This window comes from Pseudochaenichthys georgianus, chromosome 2, assembly GCF_902827115.2.
Source record: "Pseudochaenichthys georgianus chromosome 2, fPseGeo1.2, whole genome shotgun sequence".
NCBI lineage: Eukaryota > Metazoa > Chordata > Actinopteri > Perciformes > Channichthyidae > Pseudochaenichthys > Pseudochaenichthys georgianus.
In genome coordinates this window covers 10,314,842-10,339,714 of record NC_047504.1, presented here as the reverse complement: position 1 = coordinate 10,339,714, position 24,873 = coordinate 10,314,842, and the positions used below count along the sequence as shown (strand labels likewise).

Sequence of the window (24,873 nt, the reverse complement as noted above, 5' to 3'; positions counted from 1 at the left end):
GGATATTACAGGCCAGCGTTAAACCTGGGTTCGCTCTGCCTGCTTTTGTTCTAGTCCTCAATAATCCCTGCAATTTCCTCACAGCAGCTCAGCGCTGCAGCTTTGAAAGTGAATACAGAACACAGAAGGGGGTCTCAGAGGGGCGTCGAGAGGCACAACACACATGCCGATGTTAATTTATACTTTATTTTATTCTAGCTACACAGATCACTCTTTGACCTCTCAGGAAGAGTCCTCACAAGCTGACAATACTAGGCATTATTATGGGACGATTTTGCGTCAAAACGTGACTAATTTAGCTGTTTTTTAGAGTTCTTATGATGCTCGATCTGCTAAACATGACTCGGCGCTAACAGAGACGATTAGTGACGCGGCTGTTTGAAGTGGACTTTAGTGTGAAACCCACCCCATGACTCATGGCTTTGTGAGATTGTTTGTGCCAAAAACAGCACAGCTGGTGAAACCTAAATGGTTTGAGTGGGGACATATACTCCATATTCACGTTCCTTACAATAGAGCAGGAATCGTATTGTGAATATGGATGCATTCTTTTGTTAATTTGTAAAGTTTGTCGTGTGTAATGTGCACAAAGAGGCAAAGCCAGATCTCTTTCTGTTGCACTCATCTCTCTCTGTATTCCTCGGGCCACTGCTCCTCATTTGCATGACAGCTGAGAAATATATTGGCAAAGCAGCGAGACAAAGGCTCCCACTGTCTGTAATTGTGTCCTCTTTCAGTGCCCCTCAGATAACTAAATGTTTCACAGTCATCAGTGTGCGTCAGACACGCTGTAGCCAAAGCTGTGTCCAGAATCACATTTACTGAACAATACTCGTAACGAAAGCCAACACAACTTCAATTAAAAGTTGCAATAAGGGACAACTTACCCAAAATCTAAAATACATACTCTTCAGCCAAATGTATTTTTTGGCACTTTGAGCACCATCTCGGAGTGCCATCTAATCCCATTATATCGGAGAGAAGACAGACAACTTTATGGGCGATATCTCTGGGAACTCAGACCGTAACAATCTAAATGGATAAATAGCACTACGGGGGAAATGCTCCATAGATTCCCTTCACATTCTAAATCATTGTTGATATCAAACATATTGATTAGTACAGCTAGCTTTGATTTCAAAGAACTATTGGGCATTTCTTTCTCAAAATTAAGATGCGTTCTCAATCCAACATCACACATACAACAGGTTTCTCCTTTCAGCTACGATGCTTTCTTGGTTGCCAGGGCAGCCAACGAGTATCTCTGGTGCCAGGCAGAATTGGGCTCTGATTGGTTAATCAGTATTCAGGCTGCGTGTCTGCTAGGCTGGATGCTGCTCTGCCCTACTCTGTGTGTGTGTGTGTGTGTGTGTGTGTGTGTGTGTGTGTGTGTGTGTGTGTGTGTGTGTGTGTGTGTGTGTGTGTGTGTGTGTGTGTGTGTGTGTGTGTGTGTGTGTGTGTGTGTGTGTGTGTGTGTGTGTGTCCATCAACTGTCACTTATCACCTGAGAGATAAATTATACCTTGCTCTCCTCCCTTCTCTTTCTCCATTTCCTGTAGTTGAGAAAAGAGAGTCGGAGTGATGAATGAAGCGAGGTGAAGAAGAAGCAGAAGAGTAGTGGAGGGAGGTTTGGGGAGGAAAAGTGGAAGAGAGGGGGTCAAAAGGGGGAGAGGGATGAAGAAGAATGAGTGACAGCGAGAGGGACGACGCTGACCTCTGACTCTCATCCTTAATGTTTAGTCAGAGGAGGCTTAGCTTGTCAATCGGAGGCACATCTTAAACATTCTAATGAATCCTTTGGTTTGAATTTAGATCAAATATACATGAAAGGATTATATCATTCATCTTTTAGGATCGCCATCTTGAGAGTCAGAGCCGGTTCTGAGCGTCCCGTGATAGTTCATACGTCGCTTCAGAGCGTGAAATGAAGACAGAGGCGGTGATCACAAAAGAGTGGAGGGTTTGATCTTAACCTTTTCAGAGTGATTGACAGCAGTCTGGTTGCCATGGGGATATAATGAAAGTGCAGACTTCCTTACATAATGCGATTGTGTGTGTGTGTGTGTGTGTGTGTGTGTGTGTGTGTGTGTGTGTGTGTGTGTGTGTGTGTGTGTGTGTGTGTGTGTGTGTGTGTGTGTGTGTGTGTGTGTGTGTGTGTGTGTGTGTGTGTGTGTGTGTGTGTGAGGAAGTACCTGTCATGATGCACTGCTGTTTTAGTTGTTTGGAGATAACTATTTCTTTACGTAACTGCACTGGTGAGGGGGATAGAGGCTCCAAGTGGCCATGATTACTATGAAAACCATCTATGACGCATGCTTTTGTGTGCACGTGTATGTGTGTGTGTGAGTGAGTGCATGTGAGTGAGTGTGTGCATGTTAGTGTGAGTGCATGTACTGGAGCGCCTGTTGTCTTTGATGATAATGAGGCAGACAGAAACAGGCTCTCAAGTGAGCTCTCAATGCCACCTCAAACACATGGCTCCAGCACAGGCATACGTGTGTGTGTGTGTGTGTGTGCGTGCACGTGCGTGTGTGAGGCAGATAAGAGACCATAAATCCCAACTCGGTGCCGTTTTAATGAAATTAATCAAAAAGACAGGAAATCGAAACATTTCGCGCTCTGTGATAACAAAATGTCATTTTGCTTTGCGGCTATAATTGGCTGCTTTTTAATAAGAGATTAGTGTTCAGCCATTTTGCTTTGTGCATAATGGAGTTCTACTTTAGCTGGTGGCAAAAGTGATCTCATTAATTGAGTCAAGGCACACTTTGTGGAGTCAAACAGGGTCGTAGCCAGGATGTAAGGGTCTCTATTTCACCAGAAGATACCAAACCACTTACTAAAGATTTTAACTCCCCGGAAGTAGGTAATGTTTTTAACTCGGTTTGTTTCAGCAGGATTACGAAAAAGTTACTGGCCTGGTTTTCATGAAACTTGATAGAGGGTCATGAAAGAAACCAATTACATTTCGTAGCAGATCAGAATAATAAACTGAGTTTTACTTTTTTTTAGGGAACACTTTTACGGCATTCATGTAGTGTTGGAATACACTGAGAAATTAATGGTAAAATTCCGCCTCAAGTCGGAACAAATCTGAAGTGTTCCCCTAATCTGTTTTCTTGGCAGGAGATATCCCAGCTCAGGAAACAGGACCATGCGAGGAGCATACATGCATCATCCTTTGTTGAGGTCTATTTCTCCTCTTTGGTAATGTCCTCCTTCATTGGACAGCGAAGAGGAAAGAGGATGACGGGAAACAATATCGAGGACATGACCCCACTCTCACAGCTGTGTCCCTGGAGCCAAAGAAATGACAAGCATAGCATTTCCGATTTAAAAAATAAACGTCACACAAATGACCAAGAAAGAGAACATCGAAAATACTTATATTGCTTTAAGAGAACTATGAAGCATCTTGATTTTGTTATGAAAGTATCGAGCCCTAGAACTACTCAATAGTGGTAGTTCATCTATTGCTTACGTCCAGGTGAAGGAGCCATGTTGTACTTTTGGAGGTTAACTTTTGGATTGCAGACCATTTACAAACAACACACTTTGCTGACAGAAGGACACGACCTAGGTCCTGTCATCGCCTTCTTCAATGATCAATTACACGCCCAGCAGAGGATGAACGACGTATATATGATGGATGTTTACACTTAGAAAGATAACGACTTGTAATGGCACCCTGATAAGGACGATATAGAATATAAATTGTGCCGGATGCAGAAACTACAAATGAGAAGCTGTTCTCAACTCACTTTGCAGACATTAAAATAATGAATTTCTCTGCAGAGTGATGAATCACGCAGGTGCAGTATTAAGACAAAGTATGTGACACGATAGCAGAACAGATGGTGAAACAAAATACTTAAGATGACGAAGAGTGACAGACATGAGGGGAAATACCTGAGGCGTGATGCAGCAAAAAAGTCATGGCAAAGTTCACCAACTTAACACTTATTGATTTAAACAAGTTATAAATAACGTTAAGCTATCATCAGTTTGAATTAGAGATTAAGCATGCAGCTTTTCATTGCATATAATTAAAGTTGCAGTGCTTTATAAGCCACATCTTGCTAATTAAACACCATGTTGCCCTTCAAAGTACACCTCATTTACATAACATTTACATATGCAAATTCTAATGACATCCACCTAATTAAAGTATTTGCCGGTTCATCTGCCATTTAAAGGAGGCCAGGCGGTGTGTGTGTGTGTGTGTGTGTGTGTGTGTGTGTGTGTTTTCTGCCTGTCAACCTGCTGCCATACCTGTCTATAGTGAATATGTTTAATGGAGCTTCAAACAAAATCTATTTCTCTGAGTGTCTTTCTCTCATAAGATAAATTATGAAATGATTCTGTAAAACGTTGTTGCTTTTTCTGAACGGTTTTGGACAGAAAGCAGCATTTCAATCAGGGATGAAATGCTTGTCGAGAGCTCAACAATTAATAATACTAAAAAGGATGAATGGAATTAATTTGGATGTCGGATGAATAAATACAGGGATGGTAAAATGGTTATTCGACATCAATCAGTCCAGTCCTTTATATAAATCCTTTATTCAATATTGTTTTCTGTGTGTATACAATGGATTGGACACAAACTGTACAGTGCAGACAAACTGTTTGCATAATATGTATGTAAAGGTAACTGTACATTTACCGACAGACAGAGTCATCTCCTTTTCGGTTAGCGCCAGTGACAGTTTGCTTTTGGCTCACAGCTAGCATGGTTTGCATCACAGCGGGTTGTTGTACGTCGTGGTTCTCCGTATTGTAATTAATCCCAGCTTCACTGAAAAACTGAACCTGCAATTCTATGTGCACTAACTTCCATTAGCCCTGTTTCAGGAACACACACTGCGGATACAACCTGGACAAACCCCACAGCAGCATGAACACGAATAAAGAAACCTCCTCCATTTTGCCTTTCACTTTAATATTGAAACGTCTGTTGGATGATTTGTCCCTTTACACATGTGTGACACCATTTCTTTCCACCTTAAATGTCACTAGAAGATGGCGTACCATGTGGTATGTTTTAAGATTTTAAATAGTATAATGGTCCTTAATCAGAGAACCGCCATCTGTCAGCATCTCAAATAACTTCATAAACTCAATCCACCATTGTTAAAAGAAGCAGCAAAGGATATCAAACAATGACTTCTTCTGGTTTTTTGTTATCTATATATTATAATATAATTGTCCTCTCAGCCAGATGAATCAAATACTGATGCTCTGCTAAAAGTTTACCACGCAAGACATGCATTAGTGTAACTGTATTAGAGATATGAAGTCATTTTGATTCATTCTTCCTTTGCTCCATTATTGCAATGATGGATTATGGGTAATGTTAGTTGTTTCCGATGCCGCACAAGTCTACCGATGCAAACCAGTTTGAGAAGTGAGCCAGATGCAAAGCTGTACTGGTGCTCCGCTGTAAATGTTTTGTTTTGATAACACATTTCCTACATTACCACATGCATTAGCCCCAGTCATCTTTCCTCTTTTAAAAACCATGCAACAAGTGGGAAACCGTCCAAACGGAGAGGAGAAAGGAGGAGGTGGGATAAGTTCTCTGGCTGCATGAGGACAGAATGAGCAGAGTGAAAGCTAGCATAGTTACGGTGAACAGAAGATTGGGGATCAAAGGATAATTGAAACGTAAAAAAGGATTGTGTGTGTGTGTGTGTGTGTGTGTGTGTGTGTGTGTGTGTGTGTGTGTGAAACAGCTGGGAGGCGAGCTTGGTAACTGTCTCGTTTCAGATTCAGATGTAATAAGGCAGTCTTTTGTCAGAGGGATAAAGTGGAATGGAAAAAAGAAAGGAAACCTGAGGGAGGCCAGCTACATCCTGGGGGCAGTGCTGATCACTACGTCTCTCAAGTGCACCTGTCCTGCAGTGGAAGGTCACAAGCATGTCCCCGTCCTATCGTGTCCATGTTGTGCCTTCTGGTTTCAGAGCTACAGGACAAAGTGAGACGGCTACATGTGTACCTGCCACGAGAACATGAGTGGTACTTGCATGTGGAAATTAAAAGTGACCTGGGTCGTCGTGATTGCTCACTTCTAATTAAATCAGCCCTCTTCCTGTGCACAGCCCGCCGTTAGATATCTCATAATTGTAGCCTTGGTACCTGGCTAACCACCAGTGGAGAGAAATCTCAGAGTAGACGCTGAGAGTAATTGCGCCGAAGGCAAACGAAGTTGTTTGAACCAATAGCTGTGATTAACAGCCTGGAAACACTATTGAAGCGATGTCTTTGTTCAGTAGCCAGGAAACCACGTCCCTTTTTCTCCATCCTCAACCATCATTAATTCTTGAGCATGTGCCACAGATCTTCAATAGCTGCTTTCACGGGATGCAAGCCACACTTCTAACCTAACAAGCTGGGCCTCTCTGAATGCAGGACCATTTCCCCCCTGCCAGCAGTGTGGACGAATTAGCTGCTTAATAATATTCGATGAATAGCAGAGTCTCGATTGTATCTCCTAAATGTCTGGCGAGGCAAAAACATTGTACTCTACAGACTGTAATTAAAGTGGCTTTTTAGACACAGGCAGCTGCGACAACACAGGATACGTAAAAAAAGAAGAAGGACGTTTACAGACCTGATTGTCAGGGTTTTTGTCTTTTTTTTTTTTTTACAGTTTTGCGAGTAACCCCAAGTGTGACACAGCCATATTATGTTACATCCACATTTCTTTGACGCTAGACAAGTACAACACCGGTCAAAAAGGACTTCTTACTCATCACCACGGCCCCACGTTGCACTTTAAGTAACATTTAACAGGGACAGAGTCGAAGTCGAGCGACTTTGAGAATTTGGAAATGCTTGCTAAACCCTGCTGGATAAATATGTAGCATTCAGATCTCACATCTTGAGCTAAACTGGGGATGAGAGGCACTCACATTGAATCTACAGTACGGTCCAGCGACAAATAATACTTTCAGATACATTTCGTGCTTTCACATAAGATTCTTATCTCTCTTTTTTGCACACATATTTCAATTCCATTTTCCCCTTATCCACACATATTTTCCTTTCACAACAGTAGTTACGGAAGGACACAAATAAGCAGAGTTCACAGAGTGTAAATTGGTCAGCTACACGTGTTCGAACACCAAGGCGAGCGGCAGCTAATGAGCTCAGAGGAGAGGAAAATGTGTGAGGAACATTTCTGAGAAATGCCAATTAGAGACACCGAGATGTCTCGTATTCTTCAAGAGCGCATTCTCCGTACAGTACAACACAGCGGGACAACATTTAACACTCGTGTTTTACCTGCTACACACCTGGCGCTTAATGTTGGAACAACGGTGAGGATTAGTCGTTGTTTCTTCTAGGGCGGGACGCTTTGTGTGTTTCTGGGAGGTCTTTTATCTCCAGCAAGTGTTTCAAGGATCTGATCGAAATGCAAAGCAGAGACTTGGCCTTAAAATTGAGATTCAAAACAAGAGATTGCACGGTTTCTGTTTCTTACTGAATACATTAATTTGCTGCTGCCTCATTGTCTCCGACACTAATGTGAAGTGTGGGATCACAGCATTAACGTCCCCTCAGCGATACGACGGACTACCGGTGTAGTTAATAGGCGTCTAGTCTTTGACGAGTAAACAGAACGTTTGTCGAGCAGTCCGGAACAGATTGGTGCCGTGTTGACTGTCACAGTGAGAGGGCTAAGCATGGGGAGCTGTTTGGTTTCCAGCCCTGTAGATCTAAACGTTTCAGACAAAGCCTTGTTTCAGTGGTTTGATTTTATCGCTGTGACCAAAGGGTGCCCTTTGCTTTCGGGTGGTTATACAGAAACCAACTTTCTAACTTGTTTACTTGAATTGATAAGCTACTTTACATATTGACACAGGACCAGTGGTGGCATATAACCACATATTGTATTTTCACTGTACTTAAGTACAATTTTGAGGTGCTTTACTTTAGTATTTTCATTTTCTTCTATTCTACTATATATCAGAGAAAAATATTGATATTTATAATAAATATTCCTCTTCATTTGTTTGACAGCTATAGTTATTAATTCCTCTGATCCTCTGCTACGGGAGGGGTAAAGGCGTGCATTGCATTACCACAGTGCCTGTTTTTAAACCACTGGGTGGTCAATTCCACACATAGTGGCTTCAACATAATTTACCCTGTTCATTATAACCCTCATTCCTATATTTTCCTCATATCTTCAAGTACTTGGGAGGCAACAGAAAGAAAAAGTACTACTTCTCGAAGTTTCTGCTACTCCGTGTAAACAGTGACTGCTACCATGCTGCGTGGACGCCAGCATGCCTCCTGTACTTTGTGTTGCTACACACAGGGACATCATTCGGGTTTCATCACTCAGCTACACACTAACAAGCAGATCTCCTCCTCTCCTGAGCTACCAAGTGATGTGGAAATCATAACATTCGTAAAAAAAGGGACAGAAAACAACTTGTTAGACGGAGAGGTAGACACAAAATATCTGTTTTGTGTCCGTACAACGACGCAGCTCAATATTCACTGTGTGTGCAGAATAATGAACCATCTAACAGATAGATAATAAAGGAATACTGAAAAGACAAACATGCTTTAAGCTATGTAGTGTCAAATAAGAAACTCTCTTTTCTTAACAGATATATAGTATGTGATTAAAGCAGGTCATAGTGTGTTTTAATGCACAGGGCGATGTAAAGAACATTTCATTATAGACTCGGTACAGAATGTCCCGTCTTAATTGATCGATGACTAAGCATCCTCTGAATCATTACTGGTTGGTATTTAAAGTGTTCTTTTTGCCCGATGTTTTAATCTGTTTTTTATGTACGCAAAAATCGAATCCAAGTGGTTGATTTCAGGTGGGAGTCGTGTGCAAGTGTGTGTGTGCGTGGCCACCGGCAAGCAAGCATACCTGGCAACAGAAACAGTATCAGGAGAGGAAAGAAAGGGGGCCTCATTCTTACAGATTGTCACAGAAAAATACCGATGAAGAAGACATTTTTTTCTCCCGTTTTTGTTTATATCTTTAAGAAGTCATTTTGTCTCACGTATGAGAGCATGCCAGTGAACCAGTTCCCAAATATCTGGCGGGCATTGGCCAGATGTTATGGTCTTCCTCCTCCCTTTCCCCCCGCCACCAGTCGAAGCGAGTTGTAGCGGATCCGTCCTACATCGGGACGTGACGCGACGAGCGGCCCCACTGCTGACCAGTCAGAAGTTGATGGTTTGTTTGGTGACCTTTCCTTGCAGTTGTTAGTGAGAGCGCAGCAGTGGGGCGAGTCTGGCTTGTCCTGGCCTCTGGTTGGCCAGGGGGGGGGACAAAAGGGGGAGGCGGGGTTATGTCTTGTCTGGTTTGTTGACTGGTTTGCCGCCGTTCATGACCACAGGTTCGCTGGTTGTAGTTTTGGAAGACGGGGCCCCGGCGACTTTAGGCACCGCCTCCCCTACGTCGTGCAACGAAGGCTCTCGATACATCGCAACTGGAGGGGTCGCGGGGGAAAAGAGGTGGATGGGAGGAAGGAAAGAACGGGAGTGGGAGGAGGAGAGTTGAAAGAGTTACAGTAGTGGTGAGAAATGAGAAGAAGAAGAAGAAGAAAGGTGTTGACAAGTGAAGGAGAGAAGAAGAGAGGTACACGTGGAGGAGAAAGGGATGTATGATAAGGGAAGTATGAAGGAAGGAAGGAAAGAAACCAAGACTGTCAGGAGAAGAAGTGTCTATACTTTCAAATCCAATACAACTAAGAGACATTTCAGAAAACAGACATGTGTAAAAGCACAAACATTGTGTGTGTGTGTTACCTTCTATAGGTTTAGGCAGAAAGTGCGCAGCTGGTTTGGTCTTCTTCACCCTGTTGCCCTTCATGGCCTGCCCCTCTTTATTGAGGCCCAGGAACCAGGCCCGGCCCGACTCCTTCTGTCTGTAGAGCATCGAGCTGTAGATCACGTAGTAGTTCTCAAACACCGACTCCTTAAACTTACACTCCGCTGTGAACAGTTCCTGCGGAGACACAGAGGAAAGACAAGTATGTAGATACAATACTGAATAACTTGCATATCAGACAATAATGAGGGTTGCCAACTCTCACGCATCTGGCGTGTGACACACGCTTTCACTCTCAATCTCACGCTCTCACGCTGCCCAAACTATTCTTACGCCAAAAAACAAGAATACCGAAGACTAGAAACGGTTTTGAAAAAACTTTTGTCAGGTAGGCTAGTGATCTTCTTCTCAATAGAACATCTTTGATAATGTCTTCTGGCCAATCAGAATCAAGATAACTGCGTGGTGTTGTTGCAGGAAGTCCCCACGGAGAATACTTTTGCTGTAGTACATCTCTACAGTTGATACAACATTACGTGTTGATAGAAAGCAACACGTAATGAAATAAGACCCCACGGTTTGATGATTGATGTGTGGGCTGTCTTTCATTTTGACACACAGAACAATGGGGGCTATCAGCCCTTATCCACAATGTAAAGTAATGCACAGCCTCTTCCCTCTTCTCTCTGTGAGGAGCAGCAGGTTCAGCGTTCAGAACAAAGTAACACAAAACTAAAATGGCATTCATTTTTTTTTAAATATGTCGTGTAGTAATAGATTTATTTATTTTTCTTCTCAAGAGAGTACCAGAATGTGTATTTTATGTTAGTATTTCAAAAAATCTCCTGGGGGAGATTCCCCCCAGACCCCCTGCAGGAGCTGGGTTTTCAGCATGTCAACTCTTTCACCTGTGGGGAAATTGCAGGATTGGCTCCAGGTCGCCCTTTTTATTTACTACAAGACAAATGTGCCTTTTTATTTCATACAGTTCCATTTGGATTGAGACAGGGAAATAATCTAAACCTCACGTGTGTGGCGTTTCACTGTCAAGGGTTAGCCCTACCATAGATTACCCAACAACAATACTCTCTCGCAACTACGCTTATTGCGCAAGCGTAGATCTAAGATCCAGTAGAAATGATAAATAAGTAAAAGTCTGCTGCTTATTGTTCTATTAGGCCAAAATAGAGTTTGTTAATTAATATGTTTGGCAGTTTGGAGTAAGTCTGTAGATTTGTTTGTGTGTGTGTTTCATGTATAGGCCTCTCACGATAATTAATTTTGTTGGATACATTTTCCCGGAAATTATTGCGATAAACGATAATATTGTCGGCACCGTTGTATGACCATTTTAGACCACTGACATAATGATAATATATAATAATAATTCAAGTACATCCTTTCAAACTGCTAGTCACATCCTCATGTAAATAGCAATTTATCAAGTTCATTTTTATTTATCGTACGATAAGTCAATTAATTGCTTATCAGGCACACAATAAAACAGTGGAAACAAACATGTGTTTGACTTTCATTAGTGAATGAAACTTTGTGCCCTTTATAGTCTGTGTCCAATATTGTGTATTTGTATATATTGTATATATTGTATATGCTAAGGTCCCGCTGCTGACACGATAGCAGTCATTGCGTGCGCATATGTGTAATTAAACCCATGATATCAAAATATCACTCCAGCCAGGTGCCCAAAGTTGGCAACCCTGCAATACATCTGACATATAATGCATGTCGACCAGCTGGCTGAATGATGTGTTGCTCTAACCCCGAACAGACTCTCGTGTGAATGCATGTGAATACAAAACTAAACGGATAAAGGAAAGCAGATTGATTCTGCAGATCCCAAAGATCGCACACTCCCACCCACGCGGCTCTGCTGTTATATGTCAAAACCCTTTTCCACGGTCGCCGGCGCCTTCAGACGAACATATTTCAGCACTTAATCAAGGTGTTATTCTTACTGGGAGAGAAGTCGCAGCTCCCCAGCGTCCTTCTGCGCTACTGAGCCGCAGCAAGTAAGAAAAAGGCAGGCTGATGTGTGATGTAACAAGAGGTCAGAATCTGTCAGGTTTCAAAACGGCAATTGTTACGCAATAATTGATTTGTTGAAGCCTAGTTTAATGACAACATTTTGACAAGAATTTCCACTTTGCGATACTAACAGTTTTTTAATATGTTATTGATCACTTGTTTTCAACATCAGCAATCATTCAATTCACATCATTTAAAGCTGACATGTGGGCTACTTGGGGGGAGCGAAACATGACGGAATTATCATTTCCTTGTTAAATCATTATGGCAAACATGTAAGCAAGAAATCGGAGCAGAATTAGCATTAATTTGGACGTTTCTGTCGCCATGAAAAATGGTAACATTCAGGGCTGATATTCGTCTTTCAACTCTTCTCTCAATTCCTCTTTAGTTGCTTCATTCGTCTTTGTCGTTGTCTGTCTGTCTGCACGTGAAACATCATCATTGATCCATTTTGTACAAAAGATACTGATTGATTGTAGCTTTTACTTTTGCTGCATCACAATTACAAATTAAAAAGATGTCTTATTGCATTTCATAAAGGAGCTCTCATAACTATTAAGTACACAATGACTGGCACATCTTCTCATCGAGGACAATTTACTGAGGATATAAATAGCGTATATAAACTTTCCGTGGTGTGGCTGAGGAGGCTCCCGCTAACCCAAACAATCACCCGGAGGTCCCCAGACCCCAGATTGGGAAGTGTTTGTCTAGACCGGCTCTGATTGGCTGTTTGTGGGCCTCTTGCCAGCGCCACAGACGCATTGTCATTCAGCTCAGGTCTGTCGGTCCGAGTCTCATAGCAACATGAGGAAGAGAGGCGACACTGTAGCCGTGGCAACCAACCAGCGCCGAGAGGGAGGGGTCAGGGTGGGATGCAAGTGCGCGAGAGAGAAATAGATTTAACGTATAACTAAATCTCACTCTCAGCCACAGCCACTCATGCTAACATAGGAGGACTAATAAAGGTGTGTGTGTGTGTGTCAAGTGTGTGTGCCAGCCCCCCGCACACACACACACTTGTGGCTCTAGGGGGATGAATGGAGGGAGGATGAATGATTGGTGGTAACAAATCAAGAGAAGGTTATAATGAATACATTCTCTTTTATTAGCAGCGTCAGTCACACAAATCAAATGGTTTTGAGTTGTGTTTTCAGCGCGATGGTCTCTGAGGGGCTTTTTATTTTTCACTCCTGGAAGAACTAAGCTTAATAATATATACGTTGACCTGCACCCAGGGTTCATTATTCATTTGTTAAGGAGGCCAGACGCTTCATAATGCCGGCCGGTGAGGTCATGCATCATTTAACGCTGCTTTTAAAATAAAACATGTTTGATGCCGAGGCTCTCGTCTGAAGAAGCATTCATACCCGGCTCAGTCCGGAGAGAAAAGGTGAACAGGGAGACGGGCTGCAGAGGGAAACTCACAGGTCAGGTGAGTCATTCTAACAACACTGCCCGCCTGAATGTGTTTCCGTCGTCATTTCTAAATAACCGTCTGCCCACGGAAAGAAGACGGAGAGGGAGAATGAGTGAAAGGAAAGGAGGTGGGGTTGGAAATGGGGACATGAAGGGGAGAAGAGAGAATAAATCACCCATCAGGAGGACGACGCCTCCCGATGGGAAAACAGCGGGAGATTATCTCTCTCTCCCTTCTCTTATCTTAGCATTTCTCTCATCCCTCTTCTTGCCTCTGCCTCCGTCACTTCTCCGTGCCGTTCAGAGACTCAGTGGACACGCTGAAAACATGCATAATGGGGTTTTTTCGAATTACATGCAAGCATTGTAAAGTGAATAGCAGCTGTTTCTCAGTAATCAGATAGAGGAATTAACATGTGAAACATCCTGCTCACAAACACATCACATTGTTTGTCTAGTTTCCAATAAAGACTCCGATGAATAAGAGACCATGAGAGAAAAGCCATCTCCACTCTTGGCTCAGCATATAATGAGAAAACCTGGCAACTCGAGCCGCCCAGTGTCCCAGTTTAAGCGCATTCATACAACAACAAACTAGCCCAATAACCCCAACTGCTTTCCCGTGTTTTTATTTTTGAACGTTGTTATTTATCAGAGTTTTATTTAATCATAGGTTTGTTTTTTCTCCATCAAGCTCCGACAAAACTGAGATAATAAAATCAACAGGTGGAAGTAAAACAAAAATTTACTTTCTGCACTGAAGTGAATCGAACATGTAAACACCATTAAAGTCTACTATTCACAAGGGAGACAAGCCAAACATCCCTCTTAATATTGTTCTTAATTAATAAAGGGATGTAAACACAATTACTTATAGCAGTATGTAATTACAGAGCGTTGTTGTTCCGCTAGCAACGAGAGATCAATCCCTATGATAGGACTCGCGAACACTTAAAGTATGACTTTGACACGACCATTATCAACGCCGTGTGGTGATGCCACTGGTCGAGTCAGATTAATTTAAGCACTTCTTTGACTTAAAGGAGAAGTTGCTTTTATTGTTAAAATGTAAAACAATGTTGACAGTCGGTTGAAACACCTTCATCCAGCCCACAAAGGGTTCTGTCGAGCCATAATGATGTTCCTTCAGCCTGCGGGGCCGTGTGAGGTAACCGGCTGAACACACTGTTGTTGCTTTTGTCAGGACAGAACCAAATGTCCTATCTTTCTTTGCTTGTCTACTCCCTCGTTGAAAACCTCTAAAACACTGTCACTTCTTTCAGGGGCTGTGAAGCGGAGACATTGACTGAAAGCCATACCAAGCTAAGAGTATTTTCTCTTTCTTTTTGAAATGCCATATATTTTCCCTTTATAATTATCATTGACTTGGATTGAGGTGATGAAACACAATCATAATTTTGCTGATTCATTCTTCATAAATATGCATTGTCCAGTTGCTACTTTTACCACTGCTTAACGAAGTTGTTTTTTTTTCACTTTTGTGTGTGTGTGTGTGTGTGTGTGTGTGTGTGTGTGTGTGTGTGTGTGTGTGTGTGTGTGTGTGCCCTGCTCAGCGAGTGGGTGTGTTTGTGTCCAACACCAGTTATTATCACAGCACTAATTACCCAGGGGAATTGTGGGTAAACAAATCATTCTAAAGAAAAAGGAAGCCCACGGAGAAGAAGGAGAACGTAAAAGGTCGGCACATGAAAACAAAAAGTGAAGAGTTGAAAGGATGTCCTCCCGCCCAGACAGAGCGAATCAAAGCTTCCGCCTGACTCCAATCCCAGCGACGCTCTCGGCGTGTTAGGAGCGCCTCGGACACTCGGGCCCGACACCTGATGATTGGATCAGGTGTGTGAGAGCTGGAGCAACAAGGCGTCGCACCTGTGTGTGTCGTTGATAGATAGTGAGTGTCCATTTTGGGATCTGCTCTGCTAAGGACACCCAGGATAAATGTACAGTGTGGAATACGAGGAATGCATGAAGTGGATCCGTCTCTAAGGCAACTAAGCACGAACACTTTAATAGCCTGTATTGAAGACATTGTATGAAGTTGGGAAATTAACTTTAAGTCAAATCCAGAGTTACTGTCAAAGAGTTATAGCTCTATCGGGTTGAAGGCTCGTCAGCACCGAACACACAGGGCTTTACAATACTACGAAGAAGCATTTTACATTTATGGAAAGGTCCAAATGGAGCTCGAGTCTAATTCGGTCGGATAAGGTATTTTCTTGGCTACCTGTTTTGGACGTGTGAAAATAGGACTTTCAATTATTTCCCTAAATTAGTCTTTGAAGCATATAAGCTAATTATTTTTAGACTAGTGTCTTTTCGTTCTGAGGACATTCTTATCATATTGTTGCAGCAGCTTGTTAATAGAACGAACATCATGCTGGGGCCAGTGTTGAAAGTCTTCATGTATGCATTAAGGGGATGTGAAGTTTCTCTAAGGGTCGATTTCATATTGGGTCTGTGGCAGAGAAGCCTTTGGAGACCATGTACATGCACACACACCTACAGAACACAACACACTACAGGACAGGGATAACCCCATAAGCATAATGAAGCCCCGTTAAACAAAAGTGTGAGTCATTAGAGGAAGGACACACACACACACACACACACACACACACACACACACACACACACACACACACACACACACACACACACACACACACACACACACACACACACACACACACACACACACACACACCAGTAATGGCTGTCAAACATCATCATTTCATTGTAGTTAAAATGTGTGTGTGTGTGTGTGTGTGTGTGTGTGTGTGTGTGTGTGTGTGTGTGTGTGTGTGTGTGTGTGTGTGTGTGTGTGTGTGTGTGTGTGTGTGTGTGTGTGTGTGTGTGTGTGTGTGTGTGTCATGACTCACATGTATTCTCTCTGCCACTCGTCTACCTTCACATCTCTGTGGATGTAGACATCACAGGGCACTCACTGTCTGAGTGCAGTACTGACTGAATGGAAGTATACGCCTACACACACTGACACACACACTGACACACACACACAACTTACGGCGCACACACTCATGTTTGTGGAAAACATCCTGCTCTAAGGAAACATGCTGCGGCTCAGGAGGAGAGAAGAGAAATATGAGTAAAGGAGGTGAAACGGAAAAGGAAGGACGAATCCAGGATATACGAAAGCAAGGTCTCTGCCTTTGTCTTTAACGTTGTTGTGGGTAACGCGAGCTGAAATGATTGGTTACGATTAGTTTTCTGACAGCAGCAGCTATTTTAACAATTTGTTTTAGCCATTTCTCAACCAAAAGACATGTATACTGCGAGGTCGGATAACACAAGATATGTAAAGGTGTCATATAAACAAAATGTGTGTGATATTCAACTATTCTGGTAGTCTCCTTTTCTTTGTTTAAGTGATACGTCTTCTCACCTCCTTTCAGAGGGACGACTGCAGGCTATTTACTGTCTGACTTCTAGTTGTTTCCGTGACATACCTGGACTAAAAGCGGAGAGCTTATACCTATCATTTACGTTGATAGAATGTCCTGATAGAATATTCATAGTTTCTTGCTCGTAAAACTTTCTCACGCTATTCAAAAAGAAGTAGTAATAGATGATAATAAAAGTAGGAGTAGCAGTTATAGTGTCAAAGTCGATTTCCTCTTTCACCTCCCAGCAGACATCCTGACACACACACACACACACACACACACACACACACACACACACACACACACACACACACACACACACACACACACACACACACACACACACACACACACACACACACACACACACACACACACACACACACACACACACACACACACACACACACACACACACACACACACACACACACACACACACACACAGTCCAAAACTCATCAGCACTTCTTTCCACACTTTCCCCAGCATGCTCCATAATTATCACGTAGCAGTTCATTGCACACAGTGCCATCTGTTAGTCGCATGCACACACACACCCTAAACCCACACACACACACACACACACGCGCGCCCGTACAAACACACACTGACAGATGCTTGGGATGTGGGATTAATGAGACAGTCCCATCATGTATAACTAAGTTTGCAGCATATCATTAACAATTTGCAATAAGAGGATAAAGAACCTCATTGAGAGCAGCGAGGCGTATATTTAAGAACAAGCGAGTATGCACGGCACAAGGAGATTACAGAAATATAGATAGACATTGGTGTCACAATCATATTAAAACATTTCTTGATAGATATTATGAACATATTAAAAATGTATGTTGTCGTGTACGAACAAAATATTCAGAGAAATGCATATATTCCATTTCCGACAGAAATAGAAGCCGGCAGAAAAGTGTTAATTAAATACAAGTATTAAAGCCCTGTGCATGCACGCTGTATCCGTACACCATGTTCTGAGTATAGTGATTGCAATGCAGTCGCACTTGTGCGCTTTAAGTCTTCTCACTCGACGATGCGTGTTTGCTCCTGGAATGTCAATTTTTTATTAATAAAGAATTCTTCCGAGGCGAAACTCAGCTCGAGCATGAAACTCGAAAAGACCTCTGACAAGGGCACGTCGTTAAGCTGAAGGCACGGGAACTAGAATGTGATTTGTATCGACTTCCTGACACCGGTGCAATAAGTAACCGGGCAGGATGAAAGATAATGAAACACAAGACGCTCGGTGAGGACAATTACACGCATACATAAAGGAGACCCTGCGGATAAGACCTGGAGCAAACCAACCACACAGTAACACAACACACCTGCCGGGACCTTTTGCTACAGCCAATCAGAGTCGACATCAGGGTGAATTGCACCTTCTCCGTGGAGTTCTTATATGTTCCTGTACATCAGTCACACATTCTCACTTCCCCTCTACACAGCTTTCAAAGGGGATTTCTAGTGTGTGTGTGTGTGTGTGTGTGTGTGTGTGTGTGTGTGTGTGTGTGTGTGTGTGTGTGTGTGTGTGTGTGTGTGTGTGTGTGTGTGTGTGTGTGTGTGTGTGTAGGGGGGGACTCCCCCTCTTCAATTATTTACAGGAAGCCCTCATGCATCTGTGACTTTCAGAGACAGCAGAGCAGCACAGAGCTTTCTTCTCCAGAAGCCTCCTTCCTCATCCCTTTGTCTACAACAGCCTTCTTACTCTCCCATCTTCTTCCTCCTCAGCCTGACACCGCTTCCCTCCGTCCTATTCGTTGTTTCGCCCCTCTGTCAACATCCTCTTCCCCCTCTGTCTACATCCTCGTCCTCCTCTGTCTACATCCTCTTCCCCCTCTGTCTACATCCTCTTCCTCCTCTGTCTACATCATCTTCCTCCTCTGTCTAAATCCTCTTCCTCCTCTGTCTACATCCTCTTCCCCCTCTGTCTACATCCTCTTCCCCCTCTGTCTAAATCCTCTTCCTCCTCTGTCTACATCCTCTTCCCCCTCTGTCTACATCCTCTTCCTCCTCTGTCTACATCCTCTTCCCCCTCTATCTACATCCTCTTCCTCCTCTGTCTACATCCTCTTCCTCCTCTGTCGACATCCTCTTCCTCCTCTGTCTACATCCTCTTCCCCCTCTGTCTACATCCTCTTCCTCCCTCTGTCTACATCCTCTTCCTCCTCTGTCTACATCCTTTCTCTCCGACTTCAGGTCCACCCTCTGTCCATAACCTTTCTCCTCCTTCCTTTAGTCTTACATTTTTGTCCTGCCTCTCCATCTTTTTTGTCCTCTGTGTGCGACCTTTTTGTCCTGCTGTAAATCTTCTTCCTCTCATTGTCTGTGTGCTATTTCTTCTTCGCTTCCTTTCTTAACTCTATCCTTTCTTAACTCTATCCTTTCTTCTCCCGTCTCCTTCTTTCTTTCATGATTTGTCCTGGCCTCACTTTTCTCCTTGTCACCTCTCCCTTTCATTTCCCTCCTTTTATCTCCTCGCCTCGTATCCTTCCTCACCCCATCCTTTCTCCCTGCCTTGCTTCACCTCCTTTCGCCCTCTCTCTGGCTCCTGTCATCTCCTCCCCCAAAACAAGAAGTGAAGGAAGGAGGGAGGATGTCAGGGAGAAGAGTGTGAAGAGTCAGTATGGAAATTATTCATATTCTTCTGGCGGCCGCGCCTCCTTCCCTCATCTCACCCCACCTCTAATACATCTCCAATGTGTTGCACACGTCCCTTATTCGGTGTTGTTTTATAGGGGTTGATTTAGCTTCTAAAATGCTTAATGTCCATACAGTGAAAGTGTTCTCATTATAGCATCCACTAACAGCAGCATCTTTATTATCTCTCTCTCTTACTAATGCACCTGTCTCCGATCTTCTTTCACGCAAACCTTCAAAGTCCTCCGACATGAATAAAGCTTTTATTGTATCAAGCATGCTTCAATCCCCCTTTAAATGTAAGCCTAAATCTGAGCTACATATTGTATAATTTAGAGTCAGGAGATGTATCTGTTTTTGATCCGTTTTAACTTCAGCGTGCAAGAGGCTCTGCAGGCAAACCCGACGATGTGAGCGTCTGTACAGCGATGAACTAAAAGCACCCAAGTGTTCTTCTGAGCAGCTTAAAGAGAGTATGTGGAGTTAACCAAGCTCCAATGCTCCGATGCAAAGGTATCTTGTACAAGACCTTTCTTTGATAGTTGCTTTTTTTTACTTAAATGGTTTCTGCATCTTTAAAATGAAATATTAGTCCTCTATGATATTCAGTTTGGACTGTATGGAGAAACCCAGCTTTTTGTAGAGGTCACCTTGGGCTATGGGAACACTGTTTTCCAATAGATTAGTAAAACAATTTAAATCCTTCAGACTATGTCTTCTTATAAGACTACTTTTAGCAAAGACAGGTACAAAGAAAACCATGATCTCACATCTTTTATCATAGTTTAAAAGACGTGCCTTCATGAATCAACGTTAGCCATTGTTTTGTCCGTATCCAGTGGATAAAGGAAGGTCTTATAAACGACCAAGAGATTTGTCTGGTTCATCCATTTGTCTCCTGGAAAGAATTACGGCAGATTAAAACCAAACACTCGGGACCTGGATGAGCAACACACCATTTGAAATTAATCCCCATCATTTTCCAGAAAGAAGCTTTAAAGCTCACCCAAAAAAAAGGACCAATAAGAATGATGCGCTGAAAAGATACAGGGGTGTGTGTGTGCGTGCGTGTGCGTGCGTGCGTGCGTGCGTGCGCGCGCGTGTGTGCGTGCGTGCGCGCGCGTGTGTGCGTGCGTGTGTGTGTGTGTGTGCTCACCGATGAGTATAGGTGACCCTCTCCGTTCATGGCGATGTAGAGGCTGGTCTTCACTGATTGGATGGCCACGACTCTCAGACCCACAGGAATTAAGTTAAACAGAGCTGAGGACAGAAACAGAGACACTGAGTTAACATGTTTCTTTTCCTCCTCCTCCTCCTCCTCCTCCTCCTCCTCCTCCTCCTCCTCCTCCTCCTCCTCCTCCTCCTCCTCTTCTTCCCCCGGTGCTCTGAGGACTCAGATGTCAGCCGGTCTGCTGCTCAGTCAGTTCAGAGTGAGGTGAAGACGCATCTCGGCCTCGATGGGCTCACTGCGGGGCTTTTAAACTCGGAGGCCTGCAGAACACTGATTGAAAATTCAGACCTTCTTTAAAAATATGAATTCTCCTTAATATACATCGTGTGTCGTGATACTCTGTCTCAAAGTGTATAGTTTAACATTCAGGTTATATGTAAAAAGAAAATGTAAAAATAAATACATGCATTATTCGTCCAAGTATTAAAAAATACATATTCTTGGAAAACAAATCCCTGAAACCGTAACATGGGTTATTAACGGGGAAGAACAGGAAAATGTTCCTGCATCAGCTCCGTTGTGCATTATATATCTTTGCCGTCATTTCTTCATAACATTTTAATATCAGCCTTTTCTCGAGTCACAGTGCTCTCAGCGCCAGGGGGTCGGTGTTATTTGAAGAAGACGGTAAAGGACCACACGGCAGAACATGCCCTTATAGCCTCGGGCAGATATCCGAAAGGACAGTGATCGTGTCACGGGTGTTTCTGCTCACCTCCTGCAACCCATTACTGTCGTGTATCTTTTTAATTGGTTGTACTCATGAGATATTAAATACTTTTTAAAAGCATTTTGAAGCCATGATTGTCAGCTCTTCAGTGAGTTTAAGGGATTACCAAAGCTGACGTCTCTGAAGTAGAGACTGTTGTTTTTAAATACATTTGGAATCGGATCAATAGATTAACATTCAATAGACAAATGAGCAAACTCCAATATCATTAATAAACCTTTTCAGCTTGCAAGGTGTTGGGGAGTTGCTACTCTTATATTTCCATTGTGAAAATTGGGCCAATATTTTGACATTTCAAGGTTTTTGAAAATATTCTTAAATATTTCTTCTGAGGTCAAAGACTTTTTGACTTCTTTCGTGTCATTTCAGACTTATTGGTTATCCCGCTGGAAGCACAAACAGTCGAAACAAAGTCCAAATAAATTCAAGTTGTATTCTGCCACCATTTAGGATGTGGGTACACAATTCGGAGGAAAACTCAGACATAATGTTTCAAGAAAATGAACACATTTCCCAACGTAATTTGACCAGTTTCCTCTTTATTAAATACGGCAGCATCCAACAAGGACACGAAGCATCTCTGATAAACGTGTGGACTGAGGACGGGTTGAATCTGAATCCATTAAAACACGTTTCTCTGTCCTGAGCCACATGCCACAGCGTTTAAAACCGACGCTGGTTTCCAAAGCATTTAAGGGGTGTTTTCATTCATTATTCATGGTGCTATTTTTTTCACTCGGTGGTTGCAGCCTGTGGCTAAAGTTAATTGTTTCATGTTGTGAGTGTGATGCCTGGTAAAAGCTGAACCGTTGCATTTTGAGTAAGTGCTGACGGATGAGGGGATTCAACCGGCTTTTGGAATATCTGTCTCGTTCCTGCGTCACCCCTATACAATGGAGATGAGTGGGGTTTTGTTAGTGCTGCTCAAAATATTTATAAAATGTGTCTTTTCTAAAACACTCTGATGTATACTTGACAACAGTTTGGGTGTTTATTTTGCAAATGTACATGATTTTGTTTAATTATAATTATAACATGCTTATTTACTGCATACTTGTACAGTTAAACATATTTCTTTGTCTGATTTGTTGCCGTCTGACTGAATTTAAAGGTGGGGTAGGTAAGTTTGAGAAACCGGCTCGAGATCGCTAGAATTTGAAAATACACAACCGGAGAAAATCTACCACTTCCTCACAGTGCCCCTCCCCCAACACACACGAATGCGCACATGACCAATGAGGGCACGAGATAAGTTTGTGCCCCGATGGAAGGCTGACAGGCAGGGAGGCCATCCAATCCGTTCCGGGCCGGAATTTTTTTTATGGATTTGTTGTCAAAGCACTTCAGATATTCATTGCTATCGGGATGTTAAGAGCATTCCATGGAATATAACAAAAAGTGTATCTCGAGCCGGTTTCTGAAACTTACCTACCCCACCTTTCAGTAAAGATGTTAATTTTAATAAGTTAAACAAAGTTAAACAGACTTAATTTATCTGTGTAATTGATATTATAAAATCCTAACATGCCAATGACCTGAAATGAAGGCCGTGAAATGGACGCGCTTGTTTTTCTTCCAATCAAGGGCTGATTACACGTGGGATATTACAGCCGCCATTAATCAAGGTTACATACAGAAATGGTCTGGAACAAGCAACGAGGAAGGAATTGAAACGTACACCTGCGAGTAATCACCCTGGATAAATATCACGCTCGTGCACCGGCGTCATTATCATAAAGATATGCACCCATCTGATTAGAGATGGCAACCGCCCTGCTTTTAAAGGCAGCAGGAAATGTCACTGAACACGGCTCAGGCAGGAAAACAAATGGGAAATGGCGCTTGGCAACAAGTGTGAGCGGCAGTAAAATGATATTTGATCGACACGCCATGCTGTGGCAGAAGTCTAAAGGAAGCCCATCGCCAACATTTGATGTGGAGACGGTTGCCAACAAATAATGAAATAATAGTAAACAAGTGGGACATTGAGACGCCAGCTCAGCCAATGGAGTGATTACTGATCAGCGTTTTGGTTTTCCCTCAGCCTCGCACATCAGAAGATAGCCAGTCATCAATAAGCCATCCACCTGTAACCACTCCCCGAGGGCAGTGCCGGGTGCAGAGGTCAAACAACGTCTTCTGAGCAGCCACTTGCTTGTTGGTGAAAACACACAACAAGAAGATAACAAGCTCCATCAGTGTCTCTTTATGACTGCATACACTGCGAGTTTCAATCGATACCAACAGCCGTGGCTCATTCAGCTCAATATGCGTGAATGTCAGATGCTGCAGAGGGGCAATGTGTTGACCCTACTTTAAGCTTTTCATTAACGCTACAATAATTAGGGTTAATTGGATCTGTCCTGCCGGGCTCGCTGTAGCGAGAAGATTGAAGAAGCGCTCTCAGACGTTCATTAAATCAAATGACGAGGCGGCCATCTCTGAATAACTGTTTGCCCTTGAAGGAGCCTCTCTGTCGCGGCTTTTTTTCTGTTGCCTTGATGACATTTGAGTTTTGAAGCTCGTTCACTTCAGTCTTAAATATTAAAGGATTTGTTGCACCGCCTTACGTTCGTGCAGTGTCAAGAGAAGTCACACATGTTAGAAGTGGTTGCACACACAGTTCGTTACCGCAGATATTCTGAGTGGATAAATGATCGCCCAACATGTCGTGCAGTTTGCCTCGACAAAATGCACTTTCACCAACTATTCATATGTTTGCAGTCATGTGTATACAATCCCCCCGTGTGTGTGTGTGTGTGTGTGTGTGTGTGTGTGTGTGTGTGTGTGTGTGTGTGTGTGTGTGTGTGTGTGTGTGTGTGTGTGTGTGTGTGTGTGTGTGTGTGTCCACTTACAGGTGTTGGTGCTGTCGTCTTTGGTCCCATCCATACTTCCATCCAGGCCCATCTGTAGATAGAAGCCCTGCCTGCAGAACAACCTGGTCACTATGCCCTTCAGCTGTGGTTCTGCACACACACACACACACACACACACACACACACACACACACACACACACACACACACACACACACACACACACACACACACACACACACACACACACACACACACACACACACACACACACACACACACACACACACACACACACACACACACACACACACACACACACACACACACACACACACACACACACACACACACACACGGAGAAGAAGTGGAGAAGATCTTAGAATCAGGAAAATGCTTTTTGTCAGCTTCAACAGAATGATTTATCTACATATTCATCCTGTGGGACACATTTGAGACACACGACATTTGTGACCACATGCGACCTGATGCATCCTGGGGGATTTCCTGCGCAGAGACCAGTCAGGCACATCCAATCCATTACAGGATTCTTAGACTAATCCTTCCTTGGTGGTCATTGTTCCACTTGAATGAACCTGTGATGCAGCTTCGTAATGGTTTTGCATCAAACACGTTCCGTTTACTCTTTATCTACGGGAAGATAATTTGCCTCATGGGTAAGATTCCCTTCATTAAATCATGCTGGTTTCTCCCTACCTGTATCCCTTTATCTAAAACCTTAACC

At 43.1% G+C, this 24,873-nt stretch overlaps 1 protein-coding gene across 4 annotated transcripts in view; it reads right to left on the bottom strand.

The window, feature by feature from the left end:
* Positions 1–4,553: 4,553 nt before the first annotated feature.
* The window catches only part of LOC117460091 (fibroblast growth factor 14-like), a 44,682-nt gene continuing 24,362 nt past the window's right edge, over positions 4,554–24,873 (bottom strand). For all 4 annotated transcript variants that reach the window (XM_034101328.2, XM_034101350.1, XM_034101340.1 and 1 more), the window contains exons 2-5: positions 24,168–24,278; positions 20,508–20,611; positions 9,787–9,985; positions 4,554–9,467 (exon numbers count right to left, since the gene is read on the bottom strand). In XM_034101328.2, the coding sequence (XP_033957219.1) occupies positions 9,325–9,467; positions 9,787–9,985; positions 20,508–20,611; positions 24,168–24,278 (557 nt within the window). In that variant the 3' untranslated portion in view covers positions 4,554–9,324. The remainder of the gene's footprint in view (positions 9,468–9,786; positions 9,986–20,507; positions 20,612–24,167; positions 24,279–24,873) is intronic.